A 16,080-nucleotide genomic window follows, 5' to 3' on the forward strand; every position below is an offset into this window, starting at 1 on the left:
TCCATCCAGATGAAGGTGGGCACCTGGCAGGCTGCCACTTTCAGGTAGGATGTAAACTGTTTGGATTTGGTTGATACCAGATCTAACTAATTGGATTCAGATGGAGAAAACATAATACTAAATCTGGGTCTGATTATTTATCAGATTTTGTTTTCTTTACTGAATCCGATTAATCAGAGACGAATTTGGCTCGGTTGTCGGATAACATCCAACCCGTTGACATCCCTATCTGGCCATGTTCATCTGGCTCTTCGAGTTGGTCCTGCAATCTTTTTCTCTTTCGAAAATGTAATCTAACCTGTTTGTTGTTTCTTGCATGGCTAATGGCAACAGTGAGCTGAACCCGATATCTCCTGCTGTGTAATAATAGAGACCTTAAGGGCTTGTTTGGTGGCTTGTCCACGATTGGACGGTACAAACGAAGAAAACAGACAGAACACAGGTTTTGACTGTTCTTTAACATCTGAAGTTGTACTTCATTCAATGTTTACACGGAAGTTGTGTTCCTGTCCTATGTTTGTTTTACACCTTGGGGACAGCATGGGCACACATGGATAATGTGTCAATCCACCCAACCATATGAGTGTTATAACATGTTTATAATGGATTTTAACTTCTGATATCGATCTTGGATTGGATCTAAAAAATGTTTAAAATTTGGGTAATTTGAGAAAAAATAAAAATTGATTTTTTTTATATATAAATGGTTTAACCAGTGTCATATTGGATCTAATTATGAAAGGTTATAAAAAAAGGCATGGATTTTAGTCCCAAATATGAATCTCAAACTGGATTCAAGTACAAAAAATGTTTAAATTTTGGGTAATTTGAAAAAAAATAAGAATTCATACTTTTTATATATAAATGTAAAAACCATAAATAAATCTTAAAACTCTAAAATGCAAGAAATTAAATTATCAATAAACAAAAAAATCCTAAATTTCAAAAAAATTAAACCATAAAATCAAACAAACCATAAATAAACTCTAAAATTAAATATTAAAAGTCTATTTCAAACACTAATAAAATTAAATATAAAAATTTGATTCAAAACTTTAATCAAAGAAAATCAAAGGAAAAAAATCCTAAACAAATCAAATATCTAAAACCTTAATTAAAGATATTTGATTCAATGCCCTAATCAATGAAAATCAAAGAAAAAAATCCCAATCAATTAAAATAAAAAAAACCCATAATCAATTAAAATCAAAGGAATAAAACCTAATCAATGAAAATCAAAGAAAAAACCATAACTAACAAAAGACAACAACAACAACAACAACTACGCCTTCATCCCAAAACAATTGGGGTCAGCGATATGAACCAAAAAAAGAAATTCATTTTGGGTCTTCCACATGAATCCTTTTCCTCCAATCATTTCTATCCAACGCCATGTCCTCGGTGAGGTTCAAAGCATTCATATCCTTTCCTATCATCTCCATCCAAGTCTTCCTAGGCCTACCCCGACCTCTTTTAACTAATATATTTTCCCATTTCTCCAACCTTCTAACTGGAGCATCATTAGGCCTTCGCCGAATATGTCCAAACCACCGTAAACGATTCTCTCGCATCTTATTTTCAATGGGTGCAACACCTACCTTCTTACGTATCTCTTCGTTCCGAATCTTATCTTTTATTGTATTTCCACACATCCATCTAAGCATCTGCATCTCAGCTACACTCATTTTTTGAATATGATGTCTCTTGGCAGCCCAACATTCCGTACCATATAGTAAAGCGGGTCTAATAGTCGTCCTATAAAACTTTCCCTTCAACCGCAATGGCATTCTACGATCGCACAGCACTCCAGTAGCACTTTTCCATTTCATCCACCCAACCTTTATCCTATGATTTACATCTCCATCAATTTCTCCATACTTTTGAATGATGGATCCCAAGTATTTGAAATAATCATTCACCGGTATATCTTGCTCACCAAGCTTCACTACACTCCCATCCCTACTTCGTTGCTTACTAAACCGACATTTCATATATTCAGTCTTACTCTTACTCAACTTAAAACCTCTAGCTTCCAATGTCTGTCTCCATAATTCTAACTTAGCATTAACCCCAGCTCTAGACTCATCAATCAAAACAATATCATCAGCAAACAACATACACCACGGTACATTTTCTTGAATTGATCTCGTAAGCTCATCCATCACTATCGCAAATAGGAAAGGGCTTAAAGCAGATCCTTGATGTAACCCAACCGTTATCGGAAAATTGGTTGTCACCCCTCCACAAGTGCGGACATTGGTTACTACTCCTTCATACATATCTATAACTAACAAAAGACAATTTAATAAAAAAAAAACCCTAAGAAGAAGAATGAAGAACTATTTTTTAAAGGGGATATAAAAATGGTTGAAGAAGGGGAGGAAAGAAGGAAAGGCGGAGAGAGAGAGAGAGAGAGAGAGAGAGAGAGAGAGAGAGAGAGAGAGAGAGAGAGAGAGAGAGAGAGAGAGCTCCTCGTTGGCTTCTCTCCTGGCCGCTGCACAGGAGAGAGAGAGAGAGAGAGAGAGAGAGAGAGAGAGAGAGAGAGAGAGAGAGAGAGAGACTCCCCCTCTGCCCAAATTTTTTTGCTCAACAGCGTTCCCCCATCCCTGTTCTCAGTGTAACAGGGGTGGTGGAATGGTGTTGAGCTTAGATTAAGTACGCAGCGGATGGTGTCCCGTGCATCCTCGTCCAACGGTTGTTAGCAGGCGCGGCGTCCCACGCGATGCGTGACCAAACAACCCCTAGTTTTATTGCGTTCCCAGCTAGCTATCTGAACGGCCAGTATCGTTGTCCAATTATCATGCCTGCATGTAATTGTGACGATTGGCTTAGCATTGATTTGAATAGTGTTTCGTGGCTTTGTTATGACTTAATGCATTGTATCAGCCTTGCCTTTGGGGGGTTACAAGTATGTGATCATCTAGTGCTTTCCTTTTGTGTTTGGTTTGTGTAGTTTGTCTTGCTCTGTTCTGTTTTGGATGTAATAGGATCAGCCACTATTGAAAGAATACCAGTCATGAATCAAGAAGAATTTGAGCATCTGTAGTCCATGTGAAATGTAGTCCATATATACATGTTGAATGTAAGATTGTTTGCTACTCATGAATCTGGTCCGGTCTATTATCAAGCTACAGTGCCACAGTGGCAGCATAGACAGTGCAGTTAACATTCAGTTTGATCATTGGTCACTGGTCTAGGCCATAGTAACATGACACTGTTCATTCTCTTTTTGAGTAGTGGTTGTGCAACTTGTTATTTTGAAAACCAGGCAAGGAATCATCAGAAGGAAAAGAAGATCGAGCCGGAAGAGGGGTCTGGCAATGCTCTTCTTATAAGGTCTGTACAAATAGCTCTTTCACTTCCATTCAAAAGTTGTGATTTGCTCCAGGTGCTTGTTCTTTTCATGCAAATATGGCTCTTGCATTCCATGGATGCGCTATGTTGTAGAAATCAGGTTCGGTGTTTAAATTTAGAAGCTTGCGGTAAAATTATTTATTCAGAGCAGCTGTGACTGAAGAAAATTATAAAAACATAGTGTAGCAGCCACTCCCATTCACACTCGTGTACAGTATGGTTCCATGTTATGGTTCAACGCTTCTCTGCCATAGGAAGATGATGTTGGCTTTTTGTGCCTGGCTACACTTATCTTGACCTCACAAGCGTTTGCTGCCATGAGCAAAACTACTTGCCACTTAAGGGCTAACATGTATTATTATTGATGCTTTAGGCATGTAATCTCCTAAAAATGATCCACATGAGTGTGCCTGTTTAGATATTCTCCAGCTATTTTAATTTTGTATATATTAACTAGTTGAGCACATCAATCTAGTTTTTGTCTTCTAACTTGGGTTTTAAGTATGGCCTGGCTCGGAGATGGCCTGGCCCATTTGTTAATGGGCCGGGTTTTAGCCTGCTTCTTGACGGGCTTGGGTTTGAAGAGCAGCTCATGACGCCACCCATTGGCCCAATGGGCCAATCTTCAGTGGGTCATTTCAGCCTGACCCCATTTGTAGGTTTTTTTTTTTAATAAAGTTAATAAATCAATTCCTATAATATAAAAAATCATGAATTAAATGAAAGATCAATACACTCATCTAATTATTTTTCTATTTTTCATATAATCAATGCAACTAATTAGGTAAATAGTAATATTTATCAAGTTATGCAACCAACTTCTAAAAAATTAATTAGTTAGCTCAGGCCTATCAGGTTGCTAGCCTGTGGGCCGACCCAAGCCCCGCTAAGCTCGGTTGCTAACCAGTCTGCCTAAAACCTTGACCCAAATCCAGCTCATTTCCCACCCCTAGTGTCCAGAAGTGTTTTGTGTTTTTTATGTATAATTATCAGCTCTGTTTTCTACCCACGATTATGTGGTTTTAGTGGTTTAAGTATTTAATCTGGTCTAACTTTATTAGCTTGTATATTCCATATATTGGAGCATGACATGATGTAATGGACGACCAAATTTTGTTAATATGCCTTTTTTTCCCCTTTTGCTTTTGGCTATTACTTCGAACGTTAAGGTGCTAGGTGCTGATTATGCTATTAATAAAGTCTCTGCACTGTCCGTCGTGTGTTCCTAGAGAGAGAGGATTTCTCTTTGGTAAGCAGACCAAGCTCTTCTTGTGGGAATATACATCATCACTCTAGTGCTTTGGAATGGAGCTGTTCTCCTAGACTGAGTGCGTGCTATCTCTGCACAAACAGAATAACTGAAAATTCTGAACTATGTTTGTCTAAAATTATTGAGGGAATCTGTGAGTTGCTACGGGAAAAGTGCAATGTCTCTTTCTATTAGCCTCCGGAAATTTGTGAATTCATTTTGTAAGAAATTTGCAATAATTTCAGGTTGGATAACCGAACACTGCCTCAAAAACCCATTTAAAGAAAGTAAAATATTGAAAGATAGTGAAAACGAGTTATGTGATTGATAGAAGGAAGGCTGGGCACTCCGGCTACACCAGTTTTCTGCCATTCGAAGATTATCGGTTTGGGCCGTTAATAGCTCATCTGATCTTTGTTTGAGATGGAATTCTGTGATTGAGCAGTTGGAGTGTGGAACAACTTTTTTTTTGACAGAGAAAGCTGGAGTTAGCCCAACCCTTATCAGTTATACACCTATATACCATTGAGATTTGAACTTGCAACGTCTCAACACATGGTGATGTGCACTAACTGCTCCTGCCAGCTTACCTACCAGTCTCTGTTAGTGACCCGGGTACGCAGTCGCCCTTCAATCCAGTATATAATGATACAAGATCACGCTCCCACACCTTTATTTTTGGGGTGTGAAACATTGTTCCAAGGGGAAAAAGGGTTTTGAAGCCTGATCATTATATTTTTTTGATAAATTGATGAAACCTTTTCACGCATTAGTTTTTTTTTTAAAAGGCAAGCTGGGGTTTGGCTGACCCCCACCAGTTATTCAACGTACCACTGAGTTTTGAACCTGCAACATCCTACCACTAGGAGACGTGCACTGACAACTACTAACCAAGCGGAGCATTAAGCGGAGCATGGGTCTTTCATGCATTAGGATTGAACTCTACGTTGGGAAAATTATCACTGACACAACATTAAAGCTGGAATTAGGATCTGAGATTTCTCAACTTACACTTCAAAAAAAAATTAAACTCTTCACATAAAGAGCTCTCTCAACTCATTTCCTATGTCATCAAGGATAATCACATGGCTTCATTCGATGGCTCCATGGCAGCAAAATGTGGGCACTAGTCAAAGTGCTACGATGCCTTGATAGGAGAATGAGTTAAGAGGTCATAGGATCTCGTTTGGTATGGCTAAAACTTTCACAAAAACATCTGATTTGCATGGAACAACATGATTTTTCCAAGTTTGAGTGTCGAAGAAAATGGGCGCTCTCGATGCCGAGTTTGCCCGAGTTGCATATTTTTTGCTCATGCCACCATTGAATGACATTTGGGAAGAAAATAGATTGGCGTTTGGCTAGGGTCCAATCCAGATCCAACCATGTTTTCCGAACTGTCAAGCAGATATTTGAATCTGGGTTGAACCCAGAACAGATAACATCAGGTCTACTTCAATGCAGATCAGAATTGAATGATCATGTATGGTTGGGTTTAGGTCGAAAAAGGGTCAAACCCAACCACTGTATCATTTCCACTTGAAAACTCAGTGTTATTTATCTGTTCTCGCTGGATCCAGTACTATGGGATCTTATTTTCTAACCAGACCTGGAACGGAACCCATTATTCAAAAGTCGGAACCACTATTGGGTCTAGCTTGACCTGTTTGCAAGCCAGGATGGGTGCCTCTTTCGGATTGTTTGGCCATCCGTGGATTCGCAATGCTTACGTATAATTAGTTGGGAGGAGACATAGTATAGTCTTATTTGAAGAAGGAAAAGACAATGTAATTGGGGCTTTTCTCTCTCAAGCTGGTCCAACCCGAGCCAATATCGGGTCTAAGAATCGATTCTGCTCTTTACCTATGTCTTATGGATATGGATGCGGTATGGACATAAGATATGAATATATGATCTTAGGAATCAGGGCATGAGCACATGTTATTTATTTACGTTTTTTAGATGGCGAGGAAATGTCATTGAGAACGGGGTCACTTTTTTTCGAATTTATAACCCAAAGAAACTGCACCCGGCATGAAGACTCGATCGCGCTGGCTCAACCTGCCATATCTACGTCTGCCGTGCCAGCAGCATAAAACTCGAAGGCTAGGATCCATTTCCCAATAGCCTATGTTACTCGTTGGCTTCCGCATAAGGTCGACCTCAATGAGAATCTAACCTTGTCAGACTGTCTAGCAGCAAAGGACCCACTCCATTAAGCCAACCCCCTTGGGGCGGGTCACTTATAACTTGAAAATGTTCATTTAGTATTTTAATTGAAAAAAAAATACGTTAAGTAATGTTTATTTTTTTCAAGCAAACGTATGCAGTAGATTGTTAAGAAAACCATGGGAAATAAATAACAATAAAAATAGAGAGCTATAAAGAAAGCGAGTAATAATGCCGTGCTGCTCACGTGTTGCGTTATTATTTCTAATTCGATAAATATTATATTAATTCCAACAAGGCACACTAAACCTTCAATAGAATTCAAATGTGTAATCGGATTGGATAAGATTTGTCCAGACACCACACTGTTTTTGGATTTCGGCACGTATTCAGATCGAAAGTTTCTTTCGGGTCTGTGTTTGAATTTGGATCAAATCTAGTCGGTGCACACTTTTTACATGTAAAAAACATCTTTTCAACCTATTTTTACTGGATCCTACGCTATCACATGAATTTCCGACCCGGATTCAAAGTCTACTTCACAGGAACTATTTCCTATGTTCTGGTCATATCCGATCCGTTTGTATACTTAGTAACAGCCAGCCAGACTAGACTTTCATTTTTTTGGTCCATGTCTATTGAGCCACTGCGTCGTACATACACACCTGACCCGACCCATTTCCTGTAAGTGCTGTCATTCAGGCGGTCATACTCGTACCCTTAAAAATCGATCTAGCAAAATGGTTACCCGACCCGTATCTTGAAAGGGCGTTTGTTTTATCAACCTCTAGGGCTGGTAAACGAGCTGAACGAACCAAACACTGACCATTCAGCCCTAGAGGTTGATCACGAGCATACCTTACAGAGAACTCATTTGTGTTCGTACTTTTCTCTGTAAGGTATGCTCGTGATCGGCTCATTAGCTAAATGAGCTGAACACAAATGAGTTTTGGATGAGCACGAGCGGCTCGGTTCCTTTTACCAGCCCTATCAACCACATTCACGGTTGCGTGATTATGCCTAGGGATGAAAACGGGTCGGATTTAGCCATTACAAAAATGTAGGGGTGGTGAGTGGCCCGGCCAAAGATCCGCTTGTCAATTGACGGGCTGCCATGGTTTGGGTCGGCACACTGCACGCCCTTTATGCCTGTGGGCTCATTTGGGTCAGGCCGGGCTGGGCTGGGCCAGGTCGGTCCATAAATAAATAAAATATATATGGTCAGATGCGCCCCTGCCGTTGATTGCTCACGCGGCGGGCACACGTTAAATGAAGAACCGTTTTTAGTAAAAACTGTTTTTATCAGCCTCGATAATTAAAGACTGCTGCTAATTCATTCACATCAATGTCGAAAATGTGTTTGAGGCGTGTTCAACAGGAATAATATATATACAAGTTTAAGATTTGCTATAGTAGATTGTAGGTGCAATCTACCTAGCAAGTGGGGGCAGAACACTATTTTTTGAACTTTTTTCTCACATCTAACACCACAGTTGTGATCTACATGTTTTGTTTAGTGAAAACCGGCTTTTGGATCTCAAGAATATGACCTGTACAGAGGTTTTTTGGGTGATAAAAAAATCAACAGCTATGAAGACATTTATTTTTTTCTCATAAAAATATATTTTTCATCCAAAATACGTTATCCAAAAGTTGATTATTACTAAATTGAGCACATCTATAAGGTTAGATTGTGGAAGAACCAATGTTGTCAGTACAAGTACTAAATTGAGCATGATGACCTGGATTGTTTGGGCAAAGATTCAAGTGAATCATCCTGATTTGACCATTTTTTTTTTAAATATTATCTGTCAATAAGAATATGACGTGTTAAAGCCATTAAAGTAATATTTAAAAATAAATTTAAGTAAATTTTATATTTATTAAAAATTAGCTGATTCATGAAAGGTATCAATTTTTTTACCAGCCTATACACACCCATACTAACAACATTGGCCAAAATAACTCACATCGCGATATTCAAACTAGATTTTAGGTACAATCCATTGTATATATATATATATATATAGCATTTTGAAAACCTCTCCGATGAAAAACTTTTCCAAACCTACCAAATGAATGTTTTATTGATTTTTTTGTGTTTTTTTTTTTATTTTTTGCCCATTCTTGGAACATTTAATTCTGATGCTAATGCATAGGTTTTTATAAGTTTCAAAAATCAACAACCAACAATTTTTATAAATTACTGAACCTCCAAATAACATTTTTTGCTATCCAAAATTTAAAAGATCACATTTTTTCACTGGTCGTTGAATCAATCACGTCATGCAAGTCCGTTAACAGTGGATGATACTCTCTCTCTCTCTCTCTCTCTCTCTCTATATATATATATATATTAAAAAGGGTAGGTACTTAATCCTTTTTGTGCCTACCGCATGCCTCTCGAGCTTGGATGGAGGTTTTCATGTTAATTTTTTTTTAAATTTTACCGAACAGTTGTGTTCTACATGATCGATTTACTAGAAAATCATACGGATCATGTTTTTTTTAGACAAAAATAAAATTAGGCATTGATTATTTTTTGAAATTGTAAACGGTGATTTTTTAATATTACAAAAACCTAACTCGAATAGACGATTCAAAAGTCGATTTTCACAAAATCAAGCATGTAGATCACATCTATGTGGCAGATTTTAGAAAAAATAAAAACAATCTTTTTAAAGTTGGGTAACCACGTCGTAGGCACAAAAAATACATTAAATGCCTACCCCCTTACTATATATATATATATATATATATATATATATATATATATATATATATATATATATATATATATATATATAAGAAAATGGGTTGTGCTAAACCGCATGCTAAATGGGGTTTTCGGGCTTCTCCGATGTTTTTTATGAGGTTTTGGTCTCATAAATGTGTTGGGCATGGTCTATTTACTAAGAATCCACACCAAGGTCATGTGTTTTGGATGAAAAAATTAATGTTTGGAGTCTCAAAAATTTACAAAGATGTTATACCGTTGATTTTTTAAATATAAATGTGTTGGAATCAAACTCTTCAAGAGCTTATCCCTCTAAAATCAAGAAAATAGATGACATTTGTATGGTTAAAATTTAAAAATAAAATAAAAAAGCCTAAAAATCCTATTTAACACGCGGTTTAGCACCAAATGGGTCTCTCTCATCCAATATTCTGTTGGATGTATTTTGGTAATGTTGAATGAATGTTCTCTCTCTCTATATGTATATATATATTCATAAACCGTAATGTGTGCCTAATTTATAAGCCCAAGCCTGCAGCTGTCCCCTCCCATCACTGACCTCCGACTTAATGGGATTTGACATAAATAGTTGGATGGGATCAGACAAAACCGAGTCTGGATTCAACTAACTTAAGATCCCATGTTTACACATAATCAGATTCATATATTTTTGGATGGAATCTTAATCAGATTCAGACCAGGATGAAAGGCTCAATACCGAATATGAATCTCATTATTAATTGGATCCGAATTTGGCTCGGATTCGGGTCAGATGTTCGATAAGATCCGACCCGTTGATATCCGTACGTCCCTCGGCCTTTCCATAGAAGTGGTATTCTGGTTATTTTTTTAATAGCTAAGGGTTTTTAAATATCTCTAATTTTAGGAGGGAAAATTTTGAAAGATCTTAAAAAAATAGGGAAATTCGTCGATACAAAACGCCCTTCTTCTTCGTCTTCATCTTCATCGTCTCTGTTGCTTCCTGAGCACTCAATCTGATCGATGGCGCCGAAATCTGATGATACTGAATGTAACCTCTCTCTCTTGCGATTGTAACAATTGATGGATTGCTTTTTCTCATTTTGTGTAATTTGCTTCTGATTTGAGTCCCTCGCTGTTGTTGAAAATTTCAGGCATAGTTCTGAGTTTCGTCAATGAGGTAAGGGCATTCGGACTCCGATTTTTCCGTTTTTTTCTTACAAATTCCGTAGTTCCTGCAATTTTCCATTCATTTAATGCGATCTGTTGTTAATTCAGTGAATTCCTATTGGTTTCGATATTCATCCATTTGACTTGGTATATAAACTAACGTGGATTCCAGGAAAGAAAAAATCGACTAAATTCTAGAAATTTGACGTGAGTTTTTTCATTATTTACCTGAATAATGTCATTGTACCTGTCATTCTACATTGCGGTTCGCCAGAGTGATGTTCTCGCTTTATTTTGGTAGTTCAAAATTTAGGTAAGGTTTTGATCTGTGTTCTACTTGGGCATTCAGGAAAGAATTTAGCATTTGGTGTTTCCGAAATCAGTGTTATAGGATCAGACTATGTCCGTTTGAGTCGAGTTTCTTCATGATTTGGCCCTGTTTTTCCATTTTCATCTCATATAGAAATGGTGTTATTTACTTCTGCCTCTGTGACCATGCCGAGGGAAGCAGATCAGGTCATGCTGAAAATGAGCGTTTTTGCTCATGCTGACATCGTGGCCATCCGATTTGCATTTTAAAATGCTCAAAAGTCAACAAAACCACGTGGCATTCATCCAAAATGCAAACAGACGGCCACGATGTCCGCATGAGCAAAAATGCTCATTTTCAGCATGACCTGATCTGCTTCCCAAGCCGAGGCAGCCGATAATGGTATCTATGTAGTCAAAATCGCCCTAGGCATGGGGTCAGCGCCTCTTCCAAGGCACTTAAGCACTCTGTACTTAAAAGGTCCAGATTAGTTGGACTAGTCCCTGCCTAGGCTTAAACTTGTCTTTTCTTTTTGCCATATATATGTGTGTGCGTCTATATGTGTGCATTTATAGATTACAAATATATATTATTACAATTTTTTGATTTTCTTAATTTTTTTTGTTAGGGTTCCGACTAGGCCAACTAGTCCCCAACTAGGCCTTTTAGATGTCTGCCGTGTCGACTAGCACTTTTGACTACTGGTATGAATGCAAAAAAGAAAGCGTAAATGCTCAACAAACTCCATAAAATGCGTCTATGTGAAGGCCGTTTCTTATTGCAGTGAAAAAAAAAATTATAAGGCGGTAAACAGATATTACTTTAACGAAGCAAATGAATTATATATGTTTTATAAAATACGAATTTATACTAGACAGCAATGCCATTTTTTTTTCTATCAGTAGAAACCATTGATGATCCGAGTTCCGATTCATTTCACGCCTAGGCAACTTAGATTGGCCATTTTTGATTGATGTGAATCATGATCATTCACATGTATAAGCTGCACTTTTAGTTTGATGAGGTTCAAAACCTGGCCTTTTGCAGCAAAATAGGCCACTGAATTCGCAGAATGTTGCTGATGCCTTGCAAAAGCATGGACTCAAGAAGACTGCAGTCCAAAAAGCACTCGATTCACTGGCCGATAATGGACAAATTTCTTTTAAAGAAAAAGGAAAACAGAAGATATACCTTGCCAGGCAGGATCAATTCAATATCCCAAACAACGAGGAGCTTGATCGTATGAAGAAGGAGAATGCCAAATTGCAACAGGAATTGGAAGAACAAAAGAAGGCAACAACTGAGATTGAGGCAGGTATATAGAATGTTTGTTGCCATTCCTTTCACCCACTCACTGGATTCTCTACATGCTCATCATCCCATAAATATCTTCAAATTTCAGATAAAATGGAAAACCATATGGCATTGAAACAATCTGACTGTTCAAATTGCAGAAATCCGAACTTTGCAGTCGAACTTAACATTGGAAGAGATACGTGCCAAAGAAGCCAAACTTAGGACAGAGGTGGACTTGATCATGCATGAAAAATCTTTAGATTGTTCCAAATATTGGCATGTACATTAACCATTTAATATTTCATCAGGTTGTCCAAATGGAGGAAAACTTGAGTAAATTACGACAAGGTACTTCCTTGGTAAACCCAGAGGATAAAAAGAGAGTGGAAGCAACTTATGTCGACAAAATCAACTTGTGGAGGCAGCGTAAGCGTATTTTCAAGGACCTTTGGAATATGTTAACTGAGAACATGCCCAAGGACATCAAAGAATTCAAGGTTTTCATGTAAACAGTTTTTTTTGTTTGACATGTTTGATGGGCTTGCTGACAAACCATTCTAATGAAGCATAGCTATTTGACAGGAGGAGCTTGGAATTGAATATGATGAAGATGTTGGGGTAGACTTTCAGTCTTTGAGCGGGTTGATGGTGCAAAATAAAAAGCCAAAGAGGTCTAAATAAACTTTCTTCAATTTTTGGTAAGCCTTTTCTTTGCAAGGACTACTGTCAAGCGATTTCATGTTGCACAGTGTACATCTGATGGAGAGTGTCCAAAATGAGTTTCTCCTTTACAATATAGCTTCTGTATTAGAACCAACACAATCATAGATCAGTTGCAGCTTGGAATATTTTGCTGTACATGTCAGTCATCACCATGCAGCAGCTTATGAATCTCAATTAGCCTGTACTTGTTCTTACAACAAATGCTCAATTTCAATAAAAAAACAAATCCTTGTATTCAATAACCACGCACTTGACTTTACATAATTCATAAGTACAATGGAACACTAACCAGAATATTGACAAATATGATACCAACAGGAACATAGGAGAAAAGAAGAAAATCACACACTTTTTAAGCACGGTTCTTTTCTATCTCATTCGCACAAAATCTTTTGGCCTCTTGGTTTTATTGCCTAGATCCCTGCCTCGTTCGTACAGAGACAAAATTCGATCCTCTTTGGGCCAATTTCTTGGGCCCTTCTTGAATTGGCCCTTTCTGCATGTCTGAGTTCTGCCACCACAGTTTCCCTGTGGAGTACCCCACTGCATTTTCTGGTTGAGAATTTCCTTCATAATCATAAGAATCAACCCTTGAATTCACAGACTGTTCTGTCATGGTGACATAATCTTTGGACTGTTGTACTGGATCTTGTTTCTGGTAAGTCTTAGCAGTTTCATTCAAGAAGCCTTTGCCTCCTGTGCCCTCGGTTTCCTGGGCCTTTCTAAATCCACGACTGGTCCTCTCCCTCTTATTGCTTCTTGCTGGTGATGGTTGATCATCATCAAAGGAACTTTCTGATCCTGTCTTCCCACCGTAGTTCAGTTCATGGTGGTCAAACTGCTTTGCACTGGTTACTGAAGGCCCTCCAATCCAAGATGACTTATTTGAAGAGAGAGTTTCTTCTGCTTCAGGAGCTCCTATAGAATCCGAGCTAGAGGAAGATAAAGACCTTTCTGAATGCAATTTCAACTTCTCTGCAAATTCTTCTTTCTCTGGATTCTGTCTGATCATATGAACGTCCTCGGGTTCGTTTTCATCCCCATAAGATGTGCTTTTTCCCCCGGGGCTAGAACCATCAGAATCATGAAAACCTTTACCTTTGGATGCCTTTTTCGAAAGTTCTACTGCTGCTCTTGCTGCTGCTGCTGCGTAAGCAGCTGACTCAAAGGCAGCTTGTGCTGCAGCCTCCACATCCGTATATTTTGTTCCATGCACGGATCCAGCAAGCAACTGATCCTCGTCAAATTCTACTAAATTATCATGATCACTGGAAGCTTCTTTTTTTATCCAAGCCCCCTTTTCCTCCCCATATGCTGATCTTCCAGACTGTTTCTGGTTCAATCCCAAGCCCTCCTGCAAAGACATGACAAAGGGTTATATAGTTGAAAAGATAGAAACAGTTCAGACGAGGCTAACGTTCCATATGCGTACCACAGTGAGATCAGATTGTTGATCTTCCAGATTCAGTTGAATACCCTCTTCCGAAGCAATTTCCTTGAGCACTTGAAGTCTGGCTTCTAGAGTTGGTTGTTTCGTTGACATCTTCTGAATCATCTGAGAGAGAGAGAGAGAGAGAGAGAGAGAGAGAGAGAGAGAGAGAGAGAGAGAGAGAGAGAGAGAGAGATGAAAACTTAGGATGCTATAGATGATCGTATTGCCATCTTTTGGAAAAAAATCATGGTGTCATGTATCTGCATACCTTCACATTCACCCCAGAACTACCACGGAGTTCAAGTGCAGAGGCAGTAAATTCTTTTCCAAACCTCGATGTGAACATAGAACGAATCTCTAGCAGCTCATGCAACTCTCCGCATCTTGAACTAGCGAAAATCAGACTTGATATTGTCTCTCTCAGTTCATCTGGGCATGTTCTGAAATGCCAACAATCCCATCTTTCTGTAATGATTAGAATTATCTACAGTTCAAGAAGCCAACGTTTCTTGATGAAAAGGAAAAATATATAATCCACAGAAACTCATTAGAATTCTTATGGCAGAGCAAAACAGAAAAAATCCTTGGAACTCACTTTTGGTTTTCTATGAGGGTGGCTCTCTCTATCAGGAGTTGACAGAAACCTTCTATCAAAACAAAAGCATCCAACAGGTTCTGATCCTTGATCACATGTTCTACCTGAAAACCATCAAAACAGCCAAACCAAAAACATGAAAAGAGAGTTCTATCTTTCTTCTCCAAATTCACAAGAAATCAATCAACAAACAGATACCCGTAGAAGAGCGCTCTCTTGCTGTTCCCTCTTGAGGAGTTCCAGGACATCCTTTCTTGCATAAGCACAACGGGCACGACGTTGGTTCTTGTGAGCACCAAGCCTAGTGATTGTGAGGTTGAGGAGAGACCTGAACTTTGATGCCTTGAAGTTTCTTCTGAGCAGAGCATCAAGTGTCCTCCCCATTTTTCTGCCCTTTCTACCAGCAGATGGTAGAATAGCAGGAGCAGAGGTAGTATATGCTCTAGAGAAAGAAGAAAGCAGTACAAACCGTACTTGAGCAGAAGAATTTGTAGGAACACCAGAGAACTCGAGTCAAAGGAGAAAGTTGTGAGTGGGTTTTTTATGATGGTGGCTTTCAAATTTGGAGTTCGCTTCAGAATTAAGGCTTAGGGTGTGGAAAAACGCGGTTCTAGCTCCACAATTGGCATCTCCAGCCGGGTGTTTTATTTAAAGTGTTCACACGCATACCACCCCGTATGATCGTATCTACACGCCAATAAGACATGACAAATCAGCTTCTATTTCCCCCTTCAGCCCATCTTTATGGATTAGAAAATTCCATATAAGAGGTAATGGTTAGATAGAAATGGTTGAAAAGTAGCAGGCACTTGTGGTTTTCTTTAGCAACAATTAAAAGGTAATTATCGTCTTGTGGTCTGTGTCTTGAATAAACCAAACTATACCTAACCATAAAAAAAAAAAGTGGGAGAGAAAGGGTAAGGTGTACGATGAGAGTTTTTTAAGTCACGGGGCAAGGGGTAAGCCCACCGAGTTTTACACTGCCAGGATAGTGACCATAAGTTAAGGGGTAAGCCTACTGAGTTTTACACTGCGACGATAAGTACGACCGCAGAGTCAGAGCGAT

At 38.6% G+C, this 16,080-nt stretch overlaps 2 protein-coding genes and 1 long non-coding RNA gene across 4 annotated transcripts; 2 read left to right on the forward strand and 1 right to left on the reverse strand.

Moving 5' to 3' along the window:
* Nucleotides 1-2,639: 2,639 nt before the first annotated feature.
* Nucleotides 2,640-4,876, forward strand: LOC149841477 (uncharacterized). Its single transcript, XR_016431445.1, has 2 exons — nucleotides 2,640-3,336; nucleotides 4,584-4,876. It is a non-coding gene; the product is annotated as an uncharacterized LOC149841477 (long non-coding RNA).
* A 5,635-nt stretch (nucleotides 4,877-10,511) lies between these two features.
* LOC149841478 (homologous-pairing protein 2 homolog) lies at nucleotides 10,512-13,857 on the forward strand. The gene is made up of 5 exons (XM_090005277.1): nucleotides 10,512-10,539; nucleotides 11,993-12,283; nucleotides 12,423-12,493; nucleotides 12,573-12,761; nucleotides 12,847-13,857. Exons 1-5 carry the CDS (start codon nucleotides 10,512-10,514, stop codon nucleotides 12,943-12,945), a joined length of 678 nt encoding a protein of 225 aa, XP_089861403.1. The 3' UTR covers nucleotides 12,946-13,857.
* On the reverse strand, nucleotides 13,196-15,541 carry LOC149841479 (uncharacterized). Of its 2 annotated transcripts, none has more exons than XM_090003859.1 (5): nucleotides 15,213-15,541; nucleotides 15,015-15,118; nucleotides 14,688-14,880; nucleotides 14,420-14,542; nucleotides 13,196-14,341 (listed from the first exon to the last, which is right to left on the reverse strand). In XM_090003859.1, exons 1-5 carry the CDS (start codon nucleotides 15,396-15,398, stop codon nucleotides 13,394-13,396), a joined length of 1,554 nt encoding a protein of 517 aa, XP_089859985.1. In that variant the 5' UTR covers nucleotides 15,399-15,541; the 3' UTR covers nucleotides 13,196-13,393. The 2 variants fall into 2 exon arrangements, with proteins under 2 accessions (XP_089859985.1, XP_089859986.1); XM_090003860.1 differs by having other exon boundaries at nucleotides 14,688-14,859; nucleotides 15,213-15,540.
* Nucleotides 15,542-16,080: the final 539 nt, after the last annotated feature.

This window comes from Nuphar pumila, chromosome 4 (genome assembly GCF_984573655.1).
Source record: "Nuphar pumila chromosome 4, dmNupPumi1.hap1.1, whole genome shotgun sequence".
NCBI lineage: Eukaryota > Viridiplantae > Streptophyta > Magnoliopsida > Nymphaeales > Nymphaeaceae > Nuphar > Nuphar pumila.